The following is a 19,448-nucleotide window of genomic DNA, read 5'->3' as shown; positions in this document are numbered from 1 at the left end:
CTTGTTAGAAGCTTATGTCAGAAATTTCAGTTGCTTCAACAGAGGATGTAATGCAGAGCAATATGCTGTTTGGATCCAACAGGCATATTCTGGGAGTTGGTGATTACGCTAGATGTGACCTTTACAGAATTACAGAAAGAAGTCCCTAATAAATCAAGATAGATGCGCACATAGCCATACATGGAACATGTGGTGGGCGGTCAGCTACACCCACTCTGTTTCTTCCATGGAAGAGCTGCCTGGGATGCTGATCTGAGTATGGAGAGGCCTTCCTTCTATGAATTATTATTCTTCCCCACCTTGAGGTGAATGTCCATCTGGAAGATCTCCCCAAAGAATCTTAACTAAGCAACTAATTTGCTATCTAAAAAATAATATAAAAAATAATATATTTTTATATACATATAAATATATGTATGTATGTATATGTACATATTATTTTCTTTTCCCTTTTGTCAAGTTGCAATATTCCAAAAGATAGGGTTTAAAAGGTGAACACAGCTGTCCAAAGAGACACAACTGAAAAAGAGCCAATACACTAATCTGTACCAAGCAGGATTCTCTTTTACTACTTATTCCTAAGCGCTCTGGGACATTTTCTTTTTTCACAGTAACCAGTGTTGCACATACAATCCTCCAAGAAGGTCAAAAAGCAGGGCAGAGGAAGTCAATGGCTCTAACTCCTCTCGTGCCTCTAACCTGATCTACGTTCTCCTTTAAGGCTAAAGGTCTCACGAGCTCAGCCAGAAAAGGAGCTGGCAGAACCAAGTGACTTATACTGTTAGGCCCCATTCTATCTCTGCCACCAGAGCAAGATTTCCAAGAAGATGCAATGGACATCAGGGAGACCAGAACCAGGTGCATGGGTCCCAGACACTCCAGATCCAGCCACAACATCTACAGGACTGAAGGAAGAGACGTAAGGAGAAAAGTAAGGGATGTAGAAGACAAGAAAGCACCTGCTTACCTCCTGAGTGAATCTTCCTCAGAGCTCTCCTCAGGCATATCCTGATGTAAGGCTTCCTGTGATACAGTTCCAGATCTGCTAGACTGGGTGTAAATTCTTTCCCAGTGGCCCGTCTCCTGGTTGAAGGCCACCCCCACAGTCCTCTCCTCCTGCGGACTAGCAGAGCTGCTCAACTCCAGCCTGCTGGAGCTGGGCGTTTGGCCCTCAGTCCGCTCAAGGGGTGGCAGCTGGCTGCCACTCGATGGCATGCCCTCGAAGGTGCTGGGGACCTGCCAGGAGGAGCTGGCCTCGCTAGAGGAGTAGTTGGGTGTGGTTCTTTCCCAGCGCAGGGTGTCGTTGTTGAAGGTCAGGAGGTTGTGGCAAGCGCGACAGCGGTTCAGGTGGCCACGGGACAGGTTGGAGTTGTTCTCACTACTGTGTGGGGTGGGCTGGTGGGAGGGGCCTGGCCTCTCGGACTCAATGTTGTTATTGAGCATTTCCTGGGCCTGTTGGGTCTGGGGGGCTTCTCCACTCAGGCTGTGGTCCAGCTCCTGAAGCCGGTCATATTCCAGAAAGAAGCGTCTCAGGTCACACTGAAGCTCATGGCGAATGCTGCCTGAGTTGTTTTGGCTGGAGCCACTTCCTCCATCTGACTCAGCGGCCAGCCCTGAAGCTGGAAAACCCCTCCCTTCTGTGGCTGAAGTGTACACAGACGCTTGAGAGCCACCTTCCTGCTGTCTCAGCACAGACAGCAAACTCACCGAAGAGGCACTGGTCCTGGGCGGAGGCATGGATTCCGCCTCAGAGCGGGAGTTCAGACTGAGCACTGTCCGGGTCCACTCGGACCCTGTCAGCCCAGGAGCTATCTCTCGGTGATACCTAGAAGGGTGGCTGGACAAAGGGCCTCCCAAAGAGCGCCGGGTGGGACCCAGACTGAGGTTGCGGAGCGTGTTGCCGGCAGTGCTACTCTGGACTGTACTGAAGGCAGACGGCCGGTTCAGGAGGCCCTGGTCCTGCTGCGCTGACGAGGCCTGCTCCGGGGGATGGAAGGGCTCGGTCTGTACAAAAGAAAAGGAAGGGGTAGTAGCCCTGGCAGAAGCAGGGGGGACACTGTCCTGGTGTGGCAAGAGGGAAGGAACTCGAGTGCCAGAGCAGCGGCTGCAAAGGCACAGGATCCCAAGGTGCTGGCAGCACTCAGCTGTGGGGTAACTGACCCGCTGTCGGAGCCGGATGTAAGCGGAAGTCCTGGGGCGCTCCGTGGAGGGCTGAGGGGGAGGCGGTGGGGGTGAGGGGGTAGCAGAATCTTGCACTGTGCTTTGCTCTCCCACCTGGATGCCAGAGGAGCGGGAGGACAGCATGTGCAGGAAATTGTGGAGGAGAGGCGTCCGGCGAACTGGCTGTGATTGCAGCAGGGCACGCTGACGGTAGTGGGATAACTCTGTTCCGTCTATTGGGATCTCTGGTTCATCATCACCCTGCAATGTGGAGCGAGGTGGGGCAGGGGGAGAGCGAGGCAGTTAGGTAGAACCTCCAGATAAATCAAGGAAAACTAACTACTGACAACCAGCCAAGGAAAACAATCTTCATGGAGAGACAATAACCCTACCCTGAAGCACTGAGGACTAACTGGCTTCAGCTTCAGGATCATCCTATGGAATTAAATTATTCACTTCCAATTAGTGACATTTCTGAATGGGTAAGGGGGCAAACCAATTCTTTTACAAAGTGCATCTCTCTGACATGGAGGCAGTGAGGGAAGCAAAAATGTCAACCACCAGAGGCACAAAAATGACAAGCTATCCAACACAGCCTGGTTACTTCGAATAAGGTGATCACTTGGGGGTTTCAGAATGGACTCCCCCGTCAAGACTATGACTAGCACTTTAAATATGCAGTCCAAAGCTAGTTTTCAATCTCGACTGAAAAAGAAACACTTGGGCATTACAAATGACAAGTCCAATATAATCGGAATTGGAACGCTAGTTTAGAAAACCACTCCCAGTTCAGATGGAGTTGGAACTGCTGACTAACTTACCTGCTGATTAGAGGGGTTAACGATAGCTGTGAGTAAGTAGTGTCCAAGAGGATCAAATCTCACCAGACTGAAAACACAAGAGAGAAAGACAGACACGCACAGATGTTAACTGAGAAGAGGAAGCCTGGGTTCAAATGTATAGCAATCACTACTGGTAACTGTGGGATTACCTAGGTATCCACTTCATGCTAGAAACTTTCAAAACTTTCAAAGAGATCAAAATAATAGGGCTCAATACTTCTTGGTACCTCCTCACACTTGCCAGAATAAGGGAATATGTATCACAAAAATAATTTCAAAAAGCATCTAGGCTTCGGTACCAAGAAGCAGCTGCATTAGACAAACACTTGTTCACAGCGAAGAGCCTATCGTAACAGTAAAGCGTAGCACACTCCCATACCCTGCCACAGGGTTAGTTAGTTCTTCCTTCACGAAGCAGCTACACTGGCAAGAAGCAGGAGTTCTGGTGACAATGAACAGTCTCAGCACCAAGTGACATAGCTGAGACTAGAAAACTTTCTTATATCCAACCTCAATACCAAGAGGACCAAAGAAAACCAATGCATCAACTTTAATTCAGGCAATGTGTGTTTTGATCTTGAGGGCTAAATATCAATTAGCAGATTTGATACACTTGACATCTCCATTTTCCAGTTTGATAAACACAAATAACTGATGTTAGCAACTTCCCACCAAGTTAACCTCCACCTGAACACCTTTCAGGTTTCCCAAAAAAGGGCCTTACCCCAAACCCAGATAGTTTTGAACCTAAAAGACATTCTAACAACCCTAGTCTACAGAGACCAGGAGATGAGACCAATCAGAAACAGCGAAAATGAACTACTGATTGGCCAGCAGCTTAAAAAGTCGGAGGAGTGGGGCACCTGCGTGGCTCAGTCGTTGGGCATTTGCCTTCAGCATAGGTCATGATCCCAGGGTCCTGGGATCGAGCCCCGCACGGAGCTCCCTGCTCAGCGGGAGCCTACTTTTCCCTCTCCTCCCCACTCATGCTCTCTTCTCGCTATCTCTGTCTCTCTCTCAAATAAATCAATAAAATCTTTAAAAAAAAAAAAAAGTCAGAAGAGCTGTACAGATAACCACCTGCTCTGAGCAGGTATAGCAAACTGCTTCCTGAGGTGACAGCAAGTATAAATGTTCTCTGCCATGTTAGTCCTATGCCAGACATTGCTGGTGGGCAGAGCACTCACCGGACCCGTTCCATCTCGCTAGCTGTCTTCACCACAGCGAAGGGCTCCCGCCGACTCCAATCCCAGAAGTGGATCTCGTTGGCAGTGGCAATCAACAGGAGCTGAGCCGTAGGGTGGAAAGCCAGAGAAGCAATGGCATTGTTGCTGTCTGTGAACCAGCTTTCACTGCCACCCTATAAATGAACCAATCCCAAATATTCTCAGGTTACAAACTGATAGCAGACTGGGATGTCAATTTCAAGAAAGGACCATTTAAGGTAAAATGACTACTTATAGGGCCTACTTTAAATATGTCCACTGTAAAATGTAGAAAATCAGTGATCTGGCAGTGTCACCAATTTATCAGAAAATTATTACTGTCAGCTCAGTTCGCCAAGGCATCTACAATCCAAAGCAATGAGCATCCACACAGTTCCTGCTTCTGAAGCCTGTGAAAACGCATGCTTGGTGCATGACATGGTGCACAGCAACCCACTAGCAAGTCATCAGGACAAGAAGCATACTGCTTTGGCAATCATGATCAGAATACAGTACAATCCTTGCTCTAAAAAAAAAGCATCTATCCTGAACATATTTTAGAACCTCCTATACGATGTCACAATGGGCAGATGGAAGAATAGTTAAATAGGGTGTTCATCTTAGAACGGAGGAATAGGGACTAGACTTCCCCTTATTTAAGTGGGCAACGAATACCACTTACTCATAGGTAGTCCTAAGAACCTGGCTAGTCTCTCCTCCAGTTAAGAACTCAATGGTAAACAACTCTCTGCATTTAGAATACCAAAGAAATGGAAATACTTACATGCAAATCCCAAATCCTGACCTCCCCATCTAGGCAGCCAGAAGCAATAAGGCCTGAGATGGTGGGATGAAAAGTGACACACCACGGAGTACGGCGGTGTCCAATCAAAGAATGAACACACTTGCCAGTCTTCACCTCCGTAATATAGATATTGTGGTTTACGTGGGTGGAGGCCAACAGAGTCCTAGGGAAGCAAAGAGTAGGAAATGAATGTGAAGTATGTAGGAGGGTAACAAACTTTATCAGTTCTGGATAATCGGCTTTCGAGTATCCCCTACCCCAGTGTGGAAAAACGACACCTTAGGCATCACAAACAACAGAAGTATTCTGATCTTTAAAAGCTTTGGCTTCTCTACACTGTCCCCAAATGACACAGATCCCCTTCAGAGACTATTTTTTCCCAGCTGAAAAAATAATCCATGCCATCAGTGGCCTATATCACACCGGCAAAGGATTGTAATTGAGAAACTTTCCAAGTTTAGATGCTCAAGGTCCATTGTTTCCTTTGCTTATCCCCATTATTTCTATGGTTAGCGCTGCTCATCTACTTTCTTTCCCCTTCTGGCAAAGCTCTGTTCATGGAAAGCTTCAAAGAACCCTTAGGGATGTTACCAAGCTCAGGCCAATATACAGAAAGCAATGCTGTACCAAGTCTTAAGTTATAGATAAGCACCAGGTACCTGTCTGGGCTGAAGGCCAGTAAGAAGGTAGAGCGTGGACTATCCGGCAGTTCTACTCTCTGAAAAACAAACCAAAAAAAGTTAAGATACATTATTTATAAACTATGGCTCACTCTTTCTCAAAAGCACACAAGCCACTGTAGATTACAGTATAAGCTAAAAAACTGGAGACAATGATCAAGCCACAAGTTGAGAGAAAGAAATCCAAAATACCTTTAAGAAAAATGTCTAGCTCTAAAGGGAAAAGATATTTCTAGCCCATAAATTCTTCCAAATTTATTTTTAAAACTCCGTTAAGTTAGATATATCAATTCCCTCACACAAAATAAATTACACCCCCACTCTACATCATTTGCCCATTCTAAAACCCCATTCTATGGTCACCCCTACAAACCCAACGTCAAAAATATCTGTTCTTCCTACCTTGCCCTCCCATTTCATCCACCGAGTTTTATCTTCCACTAGCTCCTGCAGAAGCCGTTGCGCTCCAAAGGCCCGAGTGCCCCGTTCTCGCCCCCAGAGTATCCGGACAGCATTCTTCTCTGGAACAACCTTCATGGCGCTCAGCAGCCACTGTCACACCAGGCACAGGAAGAGAAGGAGCGAGCAATAGCTCCACAAGCTGAAGCAGCTAAAATGAAGCCATTCAGGTCCTTGTAAGTTGTCTTCATGGAAATCTAAAGGATGGACATTAAAGTCAAAGAACATCTATTCTGCAATCAGAGAAGCTTCCCACTGCAAATACAATTCTAGCTCAAAGAGCTAAGTATTTTTTCATTTAATGACACTCTCTCAGGAAAGACCCTCCTCCCAAAACTTTTTTTTTTTTAAGATTTTATTTATTTATTTGAGAGAGAGAGAGGCAGGGAGAGAGGGAACACAAGCAGGGGGAGCCGCAGAGGGAGAAGCAGGCCTCCCGCGGAGCAGGGAGCCCGATGCAGGGCTCGATCCCAGGACCCCGGGATCATGACCTGAGCTGAAGGCAGACGCCCAACAACTGAGCCACCCAGGCGCCACCCAAAACTTTTCTTCCAAAAATATTTCATGCTTTTTTTTTCCAAGTTTTTTTTTTAAATTCTAGTTAATTAACATATATGGTAACAAAAATATTTCACCCTTAAATTTTTCTCATATCCTCAGTAGCTCAGCCTTATATCTAAAGAATAGATCATTCTCTAAAGCAGTTACTCTTACTATTTTATCAGGCAGGAAGAACTTTTGTTACTAATAAAATTCTAAAAACCTGTCAAAAACAAAACACAACACAGCACCTGCCCTCCCTTCTGCACCACACTGCCTCCCTAGCCACCAGCCCCCCTCCTTATCACTTGGGCAGGCTCCAAGCCAAAGAACAGGTAACCAATTTTAAAAGGTTATTACTTGAGTTCTAGCTCTCTCTTTTTTTTTGCGGGGGGGGAGAGAATCTTAAGCAGACTGCATGCCCAGCACAGAGCCCAACGCGGGGCTCGATCTCACAACCCTGAGATCATGACCTGTGCTGAAACCAAGAGTCGGTGCTACTGAACCTACTGAGCCACCCAGGAGCTCCGAAGTCTGGTTCTTATGCAATAGCTTCAACTCTACCTCCTACCTAAAAGCATGTGCATGAGGACTACTTTGAGGTAGCTTTCTCACTCTCTTTTTCTCTTCTCCACTAAAGTTCCAGAGCAGCAGAGAGAGGATAAAAGAGAAGAAAAAAATTTAATTCCTTTTTCTCATCCACCAAGCTATAAGGGCATAAAACTATCACAAAATAAAAATTCAACTAAAATGTCAACCAGCAGCAAAACATACACCCATGCAACAATTAAAGAATATGCAACCCAATAAAATGGCATTTCAGAAAAATACATGTAAAATGTTATTCACTATAGCACTGTTTCAACTGTTATGAAAAATTTCAAATGTGCAGAAAAGTTGAAAAAAACAATATAATAAACACACTATTCGCAACTTAGACTCAAGAATTGTTAATATTTTGTCACATCTGCTTTATCTGGCTCTATGAACACACTACATTTGTGTTGTTTTTTTACTTTTTTCTGAACCATTTCATCAGGTTTCAAGATGCTTTAACCCTATATACCTCATTGTGCATCTGCTAGGAATAAGGACATTTGACTTCATAACCACAATACCAGTAAGTACACTGATTATCATCTAATATTCAGTCCTTATTCAAATGTCCCCAACTGTCTAAAAAATGTCTTTAATAGTTGGCTTACAAAAAAAAAAAAAAAAAAAAAACAATCCAACCAAAACTCAAGCAATGAATTTGGATGTCATGTCTCTTTAGTCTCTTTTACTCTAGAATGGCCTCCAAGTTTTGCCTTGGTTGGTTTTACATTTACTTACGACATAAGCTTATTTTTTTAGAGGGGGAGTGGCAGGGGGAGAGACAGAATCTTTTTTTTTTTTTTTTAAGATTTCATTTGTTTATTTGACAGAGAGAGAGCACAAGCAGGCAGAGCAGCAGGCAAAGAGAGAAACAGGCTCCCCACTGAGCAGGGAGCCCAATGAGGGGTTCGATCCCAGGACCGAGGGATCATGACCTGAGCCGAAGGCAGACGCCCAATGACTGAGCTACCCAGGCGCCCCAAGAGAGAGAACATCTTAAGCGGGCTCCACCCTCATCTCAGAGCCCAACACACAAGGCTTGATCTCATGACCCTGAGATCATGACCTGAGCCGAAATCAAGAGTCACCCACGTGCCCCCAACACAAGCTTTTTTAAAGCCCAGGACACGTGACTTGGACAATGTCTTACATCTCAGTTTTGTCTGTTTGTTTCTTCACAGTGTCATTTAGCTTACCTCTCTATCCCTTACATTTCCTATAAACAGAAGGTTAGGTCTAAAACACTGATTAGATTTAGGTTGAGCAGTTTCTGGCAAGAATGCCTCACAGGTGATGCTATGTATGTACCGCACGATGCAGCACAGCAGGTGGCACATATTGTCAGGCTGTCCCACTTAGTGGGACATGGTAAATTATGTGATCATTTGGCAAAATATGACTACTTGGTTGAGTCTGTAATTGAAAGAGCTCTCTATAAAGGTACAGTCCCTCCTTTACAATTAGCAATCTGTGGCTAATATTTGGCTCCTTCTCAACTTTTTGCTTAATAGTTTAGCAGTCACTGATGATTCCTTCTTGAATTATTTCATTTAGGGGCTGAAAAAATGTTGATTTTTCCAATTCCATCATTACTTCTACATTTATTAGCTGGCATTCCTTTGGAAAGAACTTTGCCTTAAAAACTGAAGCAGAGTAAGTGGGTTTTTTCCCCCTTTAATTACTACTTCTGTCTTATTGTTTGTAATAGCACAAACTGGGGACAACCCAAGTATCTATGTAAAAAGGGGACTAGATGACTAATCTATGGTAAGGAAGATTCTCTGGGTACTGATAACAAGAGATCTCCAAGATAAAATATTGTGAAGAGAGGGGAAAAGCAAAGTACAGAGCACTATGTATAGTAATGCTACTTTTTGAATAAGAGAAGAAATTAAATGGTCACTCATTAGGGACTGAAGGGACAAGATGAATGGAGACAAAGATGGAAGCAAGATTTCTCAAATATTTTCGTTTTGTGTCATTTTTATTTTTGAAATGTATTACCTATTAGAAGTTTATTTTAAAAATATTTAATGATGTGAAAAAAATACCTCTTAAGTGAAAAAAGCAGAATACAAAATTACATATACAGTATGATCTCAATTTTGTAAAAAAAAAAAAATATATATATATATAATCTATATCTTGGAAAATAATGATACAAAAGAAATATAAATACTAACCATGGTTGTCTTTAGCTGGTAGGACTATAAGTGATTTAATAATTAGAAAAGGGAGTGTTCTTTTCACTTTTTAAATTTAAAAAGTAATAAATACTTACTGTAAAAAGTGAAACAACAATGGGCTCTTTACATTTCACAAATGGCTGCAATCTGAAAAGTACACAACTAGATGTATCCAAATACAGACAGAAGGAAAAATATTTATAGCCTGTGCTGAAAGGAGTTTTCTCCCTGCCATATTAAAATGTAGAAAGTCAGAAAGGTTTTACAGAAAGACACAACTCCAAGTTCCTAGATACATACAGCAAAGTTCCCTAAGGAGTGACAAAGGAACAAACTCTAGTCTGTATCCTCATGGTAGAGCTCTCATCCCTCATTAGTGCACGGAATAAGTATGTACACACTGAAAATGTCAACATGCTGTAAGCCAACCTTCTGAAGCAACTAAGGACAAAATAACTGGAAGGAAATAATCTACTTGGTGACCCTGACAATTCATGGTTTAACACCAAAAGTCTGGAAGTGAAACTGCCACACAGCTGAATAATTACTAACCAGGAAGGTGCGAGAAACACAGTTCCCATTAGTTCACTTTAACCCTTTATGGAGTCTTAATTTGTTTTTTGAGCTCATAATTCTTTTACCTAATACAGAGAAGTTCAGAAGAAATGAGTTTTGAGGGTCACTTGTCTTAAGAGTGTGACATAAAAGTACTTTCACAGAAATACATTTAAACCATTTATAATCTTATAACATGCGGTGAAAACAGCAGCAGTCCAATTCATACAAAAAGAAAAAATATGACCTGACCTGTGTAACTCAAGAGGAAGGAAATATAGGTCACAAACATTGTATGATTCAGAAAACTGTGATACAACCAAAAAAGTTCCTAAAGGAATTGGAAGAGGAAAGAGCTGCTACAAGTATGTTATCAAAAAAAAACCCCTAAAAACCTCAAGCTCAGGCTTGCCAAAGAGCTTGTCTATCAATTCCCAAGGACCTAAACACACTAAAAGTTCAAATGAGAAAGCTGGACTGATGCCAGGAAGTCAAAGGGCCTAAAACAATTGCAGTTTCTCTTCTGTCTGAAGAAAAATATTTGCTCTGTTTCTTTAAAAGGATAAGGGACTTAGACTCACAGCTACCTGAGAAGAGATTTTACTTTGTTCTCTATAAGGAACAAAAGGAGCTAAATCAGACTGAAGTCAGACAGGTCCATTGCTGAGGAGGAAGTGCCAGTCAAGTGTGTTTTTCATTCCTCTTTTTAAAAAGGAGGAAGAAACAAGTTTCCCAATCTGTCCCTTAAAGCAGACTGAGACAAAGGGTGCCAAGAATAGTCTTTGTGATGCCATTACACAGTCCCCAGAATCAAATCTCGGTTACCAAGGGCCTTATGCAAGGAGAACCGGAAGGACACAACTGAGATGTGTACATAAAACAAATACCCCTTTCCACATGCCCCGCCCCCCATAACATGACTGATCACTCTGAAAAGATGGGAAGATAAACCACCTTTAAAGACTTTCTTTTAATTCTAGGACAGGGGCGCCTGGGTGGCTCAGTTGGTTGGGCGACTGCCTTCAGCTCAGGTCATGATCCTGGAGTCCCGGGATCAAGTCCCGCATCGGGCTCCCTGCTCTGCAGGGAGTCTGCTCCTCCCTCTGACCCTCCCCCCTCTCATGTGCTCTCTCTCTCATTCTCTCTCTAATAAATAAATAAAATCTTTAAAAAAAAAAAAATTCTAGGACATAATTGTATTTAACAACTAATAATAAAAATCACCTAGAGAGTATGCCACAACCCAGTGGGAACTAAAAGTTGGATTTACAGGTTCCCCTAGATCATCTAATGCCAGGAACTTTTTACTCCACCTTCTCCCTAGGGGACTTCAGGAAAGTTACTTAACCTCTTTGAGACTTAGTTTCCTTCTCTGTAAAACAGGAATGGTAATATCTACTTATCAGGTTGCTGTGAAGCTCCAATAGGAAAAGAGTGGTAGAGTGTCAACATCGTTGCTGTTACTGTTGTCATTAGTACTGAATCCTCTTTGGGGTTCACCATGGTCTCCCTCACCAAACAATACAGCCAACTAAAACCCCAGAGATATACAATGCTAACAATTCCCAAGAGGAGCAGATTTTTCTAAGAAACATTTCAAAGGCTATTACCATCAACAAAGTAAAAAGTACTCAGGAAAATAAAGTATGTCTCTGTGGCAAAAATAATTAAATGAGGGGCACCTGGGTGGTTCAGTCAGTTAAGTATCCAACTCTTGATTTCGGCTCAGGTCATGATCTCATGGGTTGTGAGATCGAGCCCTGCATCAGGCTCTGTGCTGGCTGTGGAGCCTGCTTAAGATTCTTTCTCTACTCTCTCTCCTTCTCTAAATAATAATAATAATAAAATGAGATCTGAGCTACCTCTCCATAAGTAAAGTGAATTAAAAAGCAGAACCAACAGGGACGCCTGGGTAGCTCAGTCAGTTAGGCATCTGCCTTCAGCTCAGGTCATGATCCCAGGGTCCTGGGATTGAGCCCCACATCAGTCTCCTTGCTCGGTGAGGAGCCTGCTTCTCTCTCTGCCTGCCACTCTTCCTGCTTGTTTTCTTTCTCTGTCTGACAAATAAATAAATAAAATCTTAAAAACACACACACACACACACACAACAGAACCAACAAGTCAGAATTGTATCTGCAACCTGGCTAATAATTCAGATCCCAAATCCTCCCTTCCAATAGCATTCCAGGGGTGTGAATCAGAAAACTATTAGCTCTGTAAGGGACTGTTAAAATGGAATAAAATCACCTCATTTCTTTGAGTAACTGCATCTCTCTCCACTGCACTAACCACGTAGGAAGTCTAAGAGTCAGATCAATTATGTAATACCAACATATATTCCATAACACAGAGGATTCATCCCAAGGTTAACTCTTTTATTTTTTCTTTTTAAAGATTTTATCCACTTATCTGACAGAGAGACACAGCGAGAGAGGGAACACAAGCAGGGGGGAGTGGGAGAGGGAGAAACAGACTCCCCGCTGAGCAGGGAGCCTGACGCTGGGCCCGATCCCAGGACCCCGGGATCATGACCTGAGCGGAAGGTAGACGTCCAACAACTGAGCCATCCAGCCACCCCCCCAAGGTTAACTCTTTATTTTTATAATTTTTTTTTTTTAAGATTTTATTTGTTTGACAGAGAGAGACACAGCAAGAGAGGGAACACAAGCAGAGGGAGTGGGAGAAGCAGGCTTCCCGCTGAGCAGGGAGCCTGATGCGGGGCTCGATCCCAGGACCCCGGGACCATGACCCGAGCTGAAGGCAGACGCTTAACGACTGAGCCACCCAGCCACCCCAAGGTTAACTCTTTAAAAGAAAAAAAAATAGTTCTTTAAGTACTAAATCTAGGATTACTTGCATAAGTAAAGCTCTCCCAACAACTGGAAAATTAGCGACAGAATGTCAAGCCTTTAATTAGAGGCCTAAAAGTAGCCCAGTACTCTTTAGAAACTCCATGTGGGTGGAAATACACACAGTTTTCTACAATTGGCAGCTTTGTTTTCATTAATAGGACTTTTTCCAAAACATTTTAGGACACTTCAAATGATACTATATAGGATCCAAGTCCATAATGTGAGCTCCACAGTGAGCAACCAGACCTGACCATACAGTTCTTGCCAGACTCCTAGACTAGACTGAGCTTAGAGGCAGGCAAAGAATTTGGGGCAAAGCAACACAAATCTAGAACAGGTAGACCCAGGGAACACATTCTGAAGGCCAACACACCTGGAAGCAGGAAAACATCAACTATTACCTGAATTGTGTATGTGCTGTGTATGGACTTCTAAAAGATATCCTAGAATATGCCAAAGTGATAACTGTGGTTAAATCTAGGTAGAGAAATATTTTTTTTTATCCATAATTTCTAGATAAGAGATGACACAGTATAGTGGTATATGGGCCCTGAAATCAGACTGGCTGAATGAATCCCAGCTCTGACATTTTCTTGGTAAAAGAGGGCTTCTTAGAAGAGTTACCTAACCTCCCTACACTTCAGTTTCCTCATCTATAAAATGTGACCACTGATGGTATGTATATGATAGGGTTGCCGTGAGGATTAAAAGATTTACCAAACGAAAAGTACTCACTCTTCTAGAATTCCAATGCTTGTACCAGAATAATTTCATTCTGTAATGAGGAATTAAAATTAAAATAGCAGTAAGAAAAATAAAAAAATTTAGGCCGTGAAGTCCTATAAACAATCAGATAAATTAAATTTAATACAAATTCTTCTAGGCAAAATGGAATTATCCACTGCAGCAGTTTCCAAACCATTTCACATAAATGATCTGAGTATTGACATCTTTAAAAAAATAAAATAAAGCCACAAGGTAATGGTTAAAATAATAATTCCTAACACTTTCATAGTGCTTTTCATGTCCCAGACACTGTTCATAGCACTTTACATAAAGTAACTAATTTACAATCCTCATGGCCCCTCCATCAGGGTTCATGAGGTCCCCAGGGAACAAGTCAGTCAGTAGTGCATTCAGGATTCAAACACAGGAAGTCTGGCTCCAGAATCTGGATACTTAACTACTACAGAAAACTCCATAGTGCCTGAGATACAACCTCCTATTCAGTCTCTCTTCTATGTCATTTACTACCCTCACATGTATTAGGCCCTCAATAAATGTTTCACTGTCTTACAATATCAACTGGAAATCTGCTTGCTTTATATTTGTAATGTTCATTTCCTTAAAGGAGAAGAAATGAATGAATGACATTAAGGAAAAACGAAAAAAATTCTCACTCCTTCCTTTATAGCAATACATAGTTTTTGAGAGAAAAAAGGGACTATAAACCCTTTGACCAGAAATAACTCTGAATTTGATAAAGTACCATATGAGATTATATCATGAAATTCAGCTACTATGTATTTACCCTACACAACTACCAACTCCATCGAATAAGAAAAATTATTTCTCAATAGGAAATAGAGATAGATGCCACAGTACATTGACTTCTGTCTGGCTGCTAGAAGAGAACACAGATCTTGAAAAAATTAATCAGCAGGAGATGTGATTGTGCATACTCTGTCAAACCTGTGCATACTCTTTTGTCAAACATGGACTACAACATAAACACATCTCAGAAAAGAAGGGGACTCTTACACGTACAGTCTCATGCCAACCCTTTCTCACCCACAAGGCAGGCGCAAGTGCTAGTGACCTCCCTGCACTGCCAGAGTTAGTTCCCAGAGGCTCTATCACTAACTTAGTTTACCATCCTGTGCTAGATTCTCTCCAAAGACAGTTGCCATCACTTCCGTCCTACCCTACTCCCATACTGCCCCACCCATTGAGAGATAACATATTTCTCACCCCATGAATACAGGCTGACCTGGTGACTTACTCTGAGCACAGAATGTGGCTGAAGGGATGATGTGTCAGTTCCAGGCCTGGCAGCTTCATATTTGAAAGACAGCATACTTAGAACAAAGTACAGAGGCAGTGGATAGTCTGAGAGCAGGGACGGGAATATGAGATATTTTATCTTTGAGGCTTGAAAGTGCCAGATATAAAAGTGATGTGATTTAATGGGTAAAGATAAGATGAAGAGGTAAGAAGCTTCAATGACTGATTGGTACCACTGAGTTGTTATATAATCTTTTACAAATCACACTGGTGCTGAATTTCATTTTTCTCCATGTACAAGCTGAAAGTAATCACACCTTTTTTGTACCTTAAAGGAATAATGTCCTTAGAGTATATTAGAAGAAATGGGTTACAAAAAATTCAAGCAGATTTACTACTTTTGGAAGTAAAAGCCAAGTTAAGAACCAACAATAAGGATAGTACACAACCAATGGAAGTTCGCACAAAGAAGTTTGGCACTCACAGTTCTGAGAGAGTGCAAAGGAAATCAGAGGAGCCGAGAAGCAGAATCAGAGAGTACCTCTAATCACCTGACAAAATTGGAAGCAAATAATTTAGAGAATCAAAACCAATACAATCAAAATTATACACAGACCCTTTATAAAAAGCCAAAAGCCCAGAAATAAAATGCTAATAATTAGACAGAACCTGCATTCCTACTGCAGACACGCACAACATTTATGTTCAGAATTACAAATACTCCAAAATACAATTGCCTCCATCTAGAAAGTCAGGCTAAGAGGTAATAATGAAGCGAGTACCTGGTACAAAGGTGGTCAGCCCAAGTTTATCAAGAGATAAGCAAGCAATATGACCTCTTTTTTGTTCTCAGATCCACCATCACCCCCAGTGTTTTTCATGTAACTCAGAATAAGGCACACTTCTATTTGTATATCACAAATAGGCTAACAGCTTTACAAAATGCTTTGAAGACACAAAACTAAATTCTAATTACTGTTATTAAAATAAAGAGGAGGAAAAAACACTAGATTTTCTGCTACAGAGTTTGCTTACTAGGGCTTCCTAAAGTAACTCACAACGATGTAACCTAATGTCTGAAACACAGCAGAGTTTGTACTCAAACACAAAGTGTGATCAAAACTGGAAATAGAAAGCCGTTAAGTCCCAAATTTGAGACTGACGATCTTTCTTATTGCAACTTCCTCAGAAGGATAACAAAAAAAGAAATGAAGTTTTATCTGCAAACTATTCTGGGGAAGATGTGCACTGAGAATACGAGAACCCCTGGAAACATAAGGAAGAGCAAGGAGGAAACCATGGAACCAAGAAGAAAGTGAAGCTCAATTTTTGAGGCCCAAGCTATCAACAGAATCAAGAAGCCAGGAAGGCTACCCTTAAATGCACAAAAATGGCAAGAGATCTTCCATTAGTAAGCAAAGAAAAAAAAAGTAGCTTTTGATCAAGAAATGTCACAGAGGCAAAAACAGCTTAACCCCAGAACTGTGGAACTGATCCCAGCTGCCTCACGCAAACAGGCCTAATGACTTTGGCAAAAACATACCTTTCATCCACCAACATTAGGAGTTTGAAGTAGAGCCGATTTCAAATCACAAAGGGTGGCATCTTTGTTTTCTGCAGTCTTTGGGAAAAAGATGACTGTGAATTTCCTCCCAGGAGTAACACACTGCCCCCAGCATTCCTGGAAACCTCTGGAGCCACAGCAACAGTAGTGGAAGATGCTGTGAGAACATCACCCCGAGAATCCTCACAAGCCCCAGGACAGACGAGAGTATGGAGATTATTGAGATGAGATTAGTTAAGAAAAATAAAACCTGGAAGAGGTTAAGAAATGCATCTAGGTTTGCAAAATGAGTCGGTAGCCAAAGCAGGATTTGAATTCAGGCTTTTCCTTCAGATAGCATCGGAACGGAGCTTGACTCCCAGTCCCTGGCTCAGCAGATACTATGTTCAGTGTTCTCCAATGTTAGAGTCAGCCCAGGTCAGGTTCTTGGCTGACTAGAATAGGGAAAGAAAAAATTTCCCTCAAGGCTTCAGGAAAAGAAGAAGTCAAATTATTAAATGTAGAGCTCTTATGCTAAAAGGTCTGGCTGCTCGTCCATCTTGCCAATCACATTTCTCAGCCAATCAAAATAAGTCATTGGATTTAAGAACCTAGCCATTTTAAGCTTTGACTAGAACCTGGATTCCATTTCCCCAACTTTCCGAATAAAAACACTTAAGGGGAGGAGAAGGATACAAAAATGACGATAGCCAAGAAACATTTATTGAACATCTACCATGTACTCAGCACTATTCTAGGCACTGAGGATACTCTACTGAACAAGAACATTCCTGCCCTCAAGAAGATTACGTGATTATGTAACTAAAAATTGACGATACTTTCAGGGTACCTGGGTGGGTCCGTCAGTTGGGCAGCTGGCTCCTGATTTCGGCTCAGGTCATGATCTCAGGGTCCTGGGATCAAGCCCCACACTCAGCAAGGAGCCTGCTTGAGGATACTCTCTTCCTCTCCCTCTGTCCCTCCCCCACCCCTTCTCTCTAATAAATTAATAAATCTTTAAAAAAAAAATCTGAGGATACTTTCATGCTAGGAAGAAAATAATGGAAATTAATGTTTTTTGGGGGGTCAGATTAAAGGGAGGAAATCAATAGCTGTGAATCACTTTCCATTTTTCTATGAATGAGCCTGAGAAAATATAAGTCAGGAGAAATCTTAAAATATTTTCATATAAATTAATACTATAATAAATATAACCCAACATTACTTCCTATTTTTAAGTAATTATATATGACTAAATTTGAAAGCATCCTTACCTCAAGAGTAAATAGTGATCTTTTTTTTTTTTTTTTAAAGATTTCACCCATTTGGCAGAGAGAGACAGAGCAAGAGAGGGAACACAAGCAGGGGGAGTGGGAGAGGGAGAAGCAGGCCTCCGGCAGAGCAGGGAGCCCGATGCGGGGCTCGATCCCAGGACCCTGAGATCATGACACGAGCCGAAGGCAGACGCTCAACGACTGAGCCACCCAGGCGCCCCAACAGTGATCTTTTTTTAAAAAGATTTTATTTATTTATGTGAGAGAGAGAACGAGTGCACAAGTGGGGGGGAAGGGACAGAGAGAGGGGAAGAAGCAGACTCCCCACTGAGCAGGGAGCCCAACACTGGGCTTGATCCCAGGATCCTGGGACCATGACCTGAGCCGAAGGCAGACGTCCCAAAAGTAAACAGTGATCTTAAAACCTTGTAAGTACGTGGCAGAAAAATCCCAATATTTATTGAATTATTGCCAGCTGATAAACATAAATGGCAGAATATAACATATATTTAAAGCAATACTTTTATGTAACATTCATTGAATATTTGCTACACACCTGGCAGTGCTACCCACTTTTCCATACATTATCTCATTTATTTCTCACAATGACTCTATGAAGATAGATACTATCATTATCCCCATTTCACAAATCACAAAACTGAGGCTTGGAGAGGTTAAATGATTTGCCTACGTGGAGGAAAGATTCAAAATCAAATCAGTTGCCAAAGTCCATGCTCTAGCCACAATACACACTGCTTCTATAGAACAGGCATTAAACCTCAGATACAGAAAAAATTCCTTTTCGTGTCCTCACACCTAGAAGGTCATAATTATAAACAGTTGATTCAGAAGAGAGAGAGAATGAATAAATTCAGGTGAATCTGAGTCAGAACACAGTGACTCATTCATGCTATACCCTTAGGCAAATTCCAGGACATCCGTGCCTCAACATACCTATCCATAAAAGGAGCTAACTTCACCAGAGCTAACCATTACTTGGCTCCTAGAGGGCTGTGTTAATTAATATTTATAATTTTAAATTAAACATTTTATTTTGAGATAATTGTAGATCTACATGCAGTTGTAAGAAATAATAGTGAGAGAAGATCATCAGATGAAAGAGACAAGGAAAACTATAGTGTTATTATTATTGCTTTGATTCTAGAGCAAAGCACCAGAAATCAAGGTAAATGAGTTAAGTGCACCACATGTGATTTGGGGGGTGGGCATGGCTATAAAAGGGCATCAGCTGAGATCCTTGTAGTGATGGAAATGTTCAGTATCTTGACTATATCAATGGCAATATCCTGGTTTTGATAGTGTATTATGGTTTTCTAAGATTTTACCATTGGGGGAAGCTGGGTAAAGGGTACACATGATCTCTCTCTCTCTCTCTCTCTCTCACTCACTATTATTTCTTACAACTGCCTGTGTATCTACAGTTATGTCAAAATAAAAAGTTTTAAAAAGGCGGGGAGTACCTGGGTGGCTCAGTTGGTTAAGCATCTGCCTTCAGCTCAGGTCATGATCCCAGGGTCCTGGAATTGAGTCCCACATCGGGCTCCCTACTTGGCAAGGAGTCTGCTTCTCCCTCTCCCTCTGCCCCTCCCCCCCTGCTGGTGCTCTCTCTCTCTTGCTATCTCTCTCTCTGTCAATAATAAATAAAATCTAAAAATAATAATAATAAATAAATAATTTTTTAAAAAAGGTAACACATGCTCCTTGTAACAAGTAAAACAATAGTCT

General features: G+C 42.0%; 1 protein-coding gene across 13 annotated transcripts in view; it reads right to left on the bottom strand.

Moving 5' to 3' along the window:
- AMBRA1 (autophagy and beclin 1 regulator 1) overlaps positions 1–19,448 on the bottom strand; it is a 170,953-nt gene that overhangs the window by 135,448 nt on the left and 16,057 nt on the right. For 7 of the 13 annotated variants that reach the window (XR_013442346.1, XR_013442347.1, XM_078058088.1 and 4 more), the window contains exons 2-7: positions 6,095–6,348; positions 5,672–5,730; positions 4,992–5,175; positions 4,190–4,362; positions 2,982–3,048; positions 968–2,421 (exon numbers count right to left, since the gene is read on the bottom strand). Coding sequence is in view for 11 of the 13 variants with exons in the window: in XM_078058088.1 (XP_077914214.1) it covers positions 968–2,421; positions 2,982–3,048; positions 4,190–4,362; positions 4,992–5,175; positions 5,672–5,730; positions 6,095–6,229 (2,072 nt within the window). In the remaining 2 variants the exon portion in view is untranslated. Of the gene's footprint in view, positions 1–967; positions 2,422–2,981; positions 3,049–4,189; positions 4,363–4,991; positions 5,176–5,671; positions 5,731–6,094; positions 6,349–13,616; positions 13,657–19,448 lie in introns of all 13 variants that reach the window. The other 6 variants (XM_078058091.1, XM_036104959.2, XM_036104960.2 and 3 more) reach the window with 3 other exon arrangements.

The sequence above is a fragment of the Halichoerus grypus genome, chromosome 11, assembly GCF_964656455.1.
Source record: "Halichoerus grypus chromosome 11, mHalGry1.hap1.1, whole genome shotgun sequence".
Lineage (NCBI taxonomy): Eukaryota > Metazoa > Chordata > Mammalia > Carnivora > Phocidae > Halichoerus > Halichoerus grypus.
This window is presented reverse-complemented; position numbering and strand designations above follow the sequence as displayed.